This window comes from Mandrillus leucophaeus, unplaced genomic scaffold (genome assembly GCF_000951045.1).
Source record: "Mandrillus leucophaeus isolate KB7577 unplaced genomic scaffold, Mleu.le_1.0 Scaffold11, whole genome shotgun sequence".
Classification (NCBI taxonomy): Eukaryota; Metazoa; Chordata; class Mammalia; order Primates; family Cercopithecidae; genus Mandrillus; species Mandrillus leucophaeus.
The window spans coordinates 1,873,107-1,877,712 of NW_012099209.1; the positions used below are offsets into that span (position 1 = coordinate 1,873,107).

Consider the following 4,606-nt stretch of genomic DNA (forward strand, 5'->3'; position numbering starts at 1 on the left):
GCCCCTAGTTGCAGCCGGGACTGGCGGAGTGACTACAACTCCCGGCGTGCCGCGCGCGCCGACGCTCCGTTACGGTCGTGATGGAACAGGTGGTGCTTGCCTCGTTGCCTTCTGGGAAACGAAGTCTCGCTATGAAGAGAGGACGAGCTTTGAGTAGTAGGTGGACCCGTAGCCAATGAAGACGCGGGTCGCGTTGAGTGCGGAGCAGAGAAGCCAATGGGCGTGCGGCATTGAGAGGGCGGGTCTTCCGGTAATGAAGGCCTGGTGAACGGCTGCGCGAAAGAGAGTACTTCCTTTTGCTGGTGGCTGGGAGAGCGGAGAGCACGCCATGAAGGCTTCTGGCACAGTAAGGCGAGCGCGACGCAGCAGGGGGCCAAGAGATGGGGCACGGGCCCCATCGGGGGTCTGCAGAGGTGGCGTGGGTCGGGTTGGTGGCGCGCGCTCCTGTCGGTCCTGCTTGGCCGCGCGCCGCGTTCTCTTGTTGCAGTCAACATGGCGGCCATCGTGGGCACCGCGTGGAGAGAGCGATGCGTGGCCTGGGCCAGCTCAGGGATCGCGGTGGCCCAAGGACTCCGGGTCTTCTTCCCGGGGGAAGGAATAAGTCGCGCAGCGTGGAGGCCCGAGCCCCGGCACCTCGTCAAGCCGCCAAGTTTCTGTTTTCTTGTCTGCAATGTGGACGTGGCGGTGGAGCAGTAGTATTTTCTTTTTCCCAGAATGACTGTGAGAAGCAGATGAAAATTGCTGACAATGAGCCGAAACGGGGAGCGTGAGGCTTAACGCTGTGACACATACTGGATAGAACCAAACGGCGTTATGGCGCAGAGATAGAACCCGGACTCCCATGGAGTGGGTGTGTTATGTCCAGATCTCCAGCCTCAGTTTCCTTGCTATTAAAGGGGCGGGCCCCATTGCCAGGGGCAAATGCCAGAGGCTACCAGGGCAGGAGAGTCTCAGAGCTGGTGGCGGGGCACAGGAAGACGAGAGGATGCCCCGGGCCCCAGATGCTTCCTGAACGTGTGGTGCCGAGGCCGGTGGGTCAGGTTCACAGTAAAAGTAGGAACTGAGTCTGCGATAATTTGTGACTGTTTTTCATTGATACTAGTAAAAAGCTGACGAGTCAGTTTCAGAGGTGGTGTCTTTGTGCCATATCACAGAGCCTGGGCTTGACCAAAGATTCTCACCTCTGCATCTGTAAACCGGGAGCCTTCCCTGGGCCAAACGTTTGGATTGCAGTTGGGAAAACGGAGGCAGCCGCAGCTCACATGGCGACAGTGCAGGGATCCCAGGACTGGGGAGAGACCTGAGGTCTTGTCCTAGTTCTGCCTGGAATGGGCTGTGAGATCCCATACTGGTCACTGCCTGTGGGCCTCGGGGTGAAAGATGATGTTGGCTGGATGTTATTAGGTGCAGAGTGGCTGTTTGACGGGGACTGCAAAGCAGTTCAGGACTGCAGCATGAAGAAAGGAGACTGTGGGTCTAACTAAGCCTCAGCTTTACTGGTCTGAAACCCTTAGCCCAGGCAAAGGAGAAGCAGGCAACTTAATTAATCCTCCCTGGAGACCTCTCTCTCCTCAGTTCATTTTGTGGATAAAGCTGTGTTGGGGAGTGTGACCCACAGTCACCAGGAATCCACATGGAGGCCCTGGGGTGGCCCTGCCTCCTGCTGCCCGAATCTGTGGTCATCTGTTGCAGGCAAGGGAGTGAGGTGAATCTCCACAGTTGCCGGGTGTGCTGGCCTTAAGCTCAGTCCTGTTTCCTTTCAGCTACGAGAGTACAAGGTGGTGGGTCGCTGCCTGCCCACCCCCAAATGCCACACACCACCCCTCTACCGCATGCGAATCTTTGCGCCTAATCATGTCGTCGCCAAGTCCCGCTTCTGGTACTTCGTATCTCAGTTAAAGAAGATGAAGAAGTCTTCAGGGGAGATTGTCTACTGTGGGCAGGTATGGGGGGGCTGGGGCCATGTGGGTCTGGAGTGGATTTGCGTCTCATGGGGCATAATGCATCTCAAGAATTAATCAGACATGGACCGGGCACGGTGGCTCACGCCTGTAATCCCAGCACATCAGACATGAGAGCCACGGGTCGTGTTTCTCTCTGGGTCATGAGACTGGAGCAGAGCTTATGTGCCACTTCCCTGATTAGAAAGCCAGGGATGCAGGGAGGGGGTGGGTGGCATGGTGGGATACCTTGGTTGGTGCTGTCTTCTCTGGGCCCTGTTTTATCAAGTGAGGAGAGGCGATGGCTATCCGGTCAGTGGTGGTAGCTAACTTGGCCCAGACAGGTCCCAGGAGACCTGAGTTCAGGGACTGCATCTGGGGTGGGTTGGTCTCCGTGGAGGAAGCCTGGACTTCAGGCTCTTGGCATGGAAAGTTCCCTTACCTGGCAGGCTCCCCAAGGGTTCCTGAAGGTGGATGGGGCTGGGAAACTGAGGCACAACAGTCTGGCCATAGAGTAAGCCTAGAGGCTGGGGTGTGCTTTAGAGGCCGAGGGTTCAGTGAGGATGGGGCTAGGGCGGATCTGGCTCACCTCTCCCTGTGGCCTCTCCTCGGCAGGTGTTTGAGAAGTCCCCACTGCGGGTGAAGAACTTTGGAATCTGGCTGCGCTATGACTCCCGGAGCGGCACCCACAACATGTACCGGGAATACCGGGACCTGACCACTGCGGGCGCTGTCACCCAGTGCTGTAAGCTGTGCTTCCCGCCTCTGGCTTTAGATGCTCCTTGATTCCCTCACACTGAGGCAGGGCAAATGCCAGAGGCTACGAGGGCAGGAGAGACTCAGAGCTGGTGGCGGGGCACAGGAAGTTGAGAGGATGCCCTGGGCCCCAGATGCCCTTTTCTGAGAGCCCTACCAGGCTCAGTTGTAAATCACATCGCATCCGGAAACTCCCATTTTGGGTTTGCACCTTGTTTAGACTGGGGTCCACTTCACCACTGTCTTCTGGGACCCACTTACAACCGAGTTCAACCCCTGCCCACTGTTGGGAGCTGGCACCTTTTCCTTGGCTCACCCGCCAGGGTCTGTGAGACCCCCACACCTCCCTGATTGCACCTAAACCCAAGAATCACTGTTTCTTATAGCGGTGGTTTAAACAGCGGTGCAAACAGCAAGCGGATCTCGTCGCCTTTGAGGGGCTGTGGCTGTGCCCCTCAAAGTGAATTTGGAGGTTCTACAACTCTAGTGGCCAGTGCCTGCTGGGACCCAGGCCTTGGGCTATCTCGCTTCCTCCCTACCGCCTTCCCGTGAGCCCTGAGCCCTCAGGCAGTTGCTGTGACCAGCAGGATGTGCCAGGTCATTGGGCAGGCACTGAGCAGGAGGTTTGCTGAATGCCCAGAGCCCAGGCAACAGTGTTACACTGCCCCTCCTCCTTTCCACAGACCGAGACATGGGTGCCCGGCACCGCGCCCGGGCCCACTCCATTCAGATCATGAAGGTGGAGGAGATCGCGGCCAGCAAGTGCCGTCGGCCGGCTGTCAAGCAGTTCCATGTAAGTGCCCTGGGGGACTCCCCTGGAGGGAAGTACTTGCTCTGACGCAGGAGCCCAGTGGGGGGCGGCTACACCTCGGTGACCCCACGGGGATGGGGTGTTAAGAGACTTCTAACCTCCTCCACCTGCCTCCCCTCCTCACAGGACTCCAAGATCAAGTTCCCGCTGCCCCACCGGGTCCTGCGCCGTCAGCACAAGCCACGCTTCACCACCAAGAGGCCCAACACCTTCTTTTAGGTGCAGGGCTTTCGCCTGGGTATGCCCCAAATAAACTCAGGAATGCCCTGGTGCTCACCGCATGTTTTCTTTGCACACACTGCAGAGCTCAAAGGGATGCTATGAGAGGCTGGCCCAGTCACCTCCTGGGGCGCAGCTGAGCTGCTGTTTCTCTGTCCTAGGAGGGGTTTTCAGTGCAAACAAACCCTCACATTCTCCTCTCCTGGAGTGGGCCCTCCAGGAGCCCCCACCCCTGAGTCCCTCTTGCTTGGTCAGTTCTTAGCCCTGCTCATCCCTGGGCTATTAGCTTCAGGGGTACTGTCTGTTCTGGGCCACTAAATCTGTCCCAACTCTCTTGTCAGACACAGGCCTCTGAGGCTTCCCTCCTGAGTCTGGACCAGGGAGAGTCTCCCTAGATAGTGGGATTGGGGGTCGCTCCCTGGGGATTCTCCTAAGTCCCCAAAGTTCTCAGAGTAGACACAAGAGGGCACCCAAGGGGCGCGCTCTGCTGCTTGGAGGCTGTTTTTCTCTTTCGCTGGTTGGGGGCCTCTTAGATGACACCCTAATCTTGTCCAAGGAGGTCAAGGACTCACCACAGGTACTTGTCTCCAGGAAACCGCTTCAGGCCTGGAAAATTCCAGGCATGACACTAATCCCATCCTGGCTGAGTCCGTCTTGTCAGGTGGAGGCTAAGCTGGCGTTGGAGAAGCTTGAGACGCAGCCAAGAGCTCAGGCCCCCACCCATCCTTTGTTGTGTGACCTTGGGCAACCCTGTTCTGGGCCAGTCTTGATCTGGGACTTGCCGTCTTGATCTGAACATCAGGTTCCGCACTGATGTGGGAGGTGCTGCTGTGCAGTTGCTGCGGGCAGCCTGTGGGGCCCTCCTTTGTCCCAGGGAGCG

At 57.9% G+C, this 4,606-nt stretch overlaps 1 protein-coding gene across 3 annotated transcripts; it reads left to right on the forward strand.

The window, feature by feature from the left end:
• Positions 1 to 249: 249 nt before the first annotated feature.
• On the forward strand, positions 250 to 3,779 carry RPL18A (ribosomal protein L18a). Of its 3 annotated transcripts, XM_011990069.1 has the most exons (6): positions 315 to 346; positions 1,764 to 1,778; positions 1,896 to 1,943; positions 2,556 to 2,685; positions 3,380 to 3,489; positions 3,634 to 3,779. In XM_011990069.1, exons 1-6 carry the CDS (start codon positions 329 to 331, stop codon positions 3,724 to 3,726), a joined length of 414 nt encoding a protein of 137 aa, XP_011845459.1. In that variant the 5' UTR covers positions 315 to 328; the 3' UTR covers positions 3,727 to 3,779. The 3 variants fall into 3 exon arrangements, with proteins under 3 accessions (XP_011845451.1, XP_011845447.1, XP_011845459.1); XM_011990061.1 differs by having other exon boundaries at positions 250 to 346; positions 1,764 to 1,943; XM_011990057.1 differs by having other exon boundaries at positions 296 to 684; positions 1,764 to 1,943.
• The last annotated feature ends 827 nt before the right edge of the window (positions 3,780 to 4,606 follow it).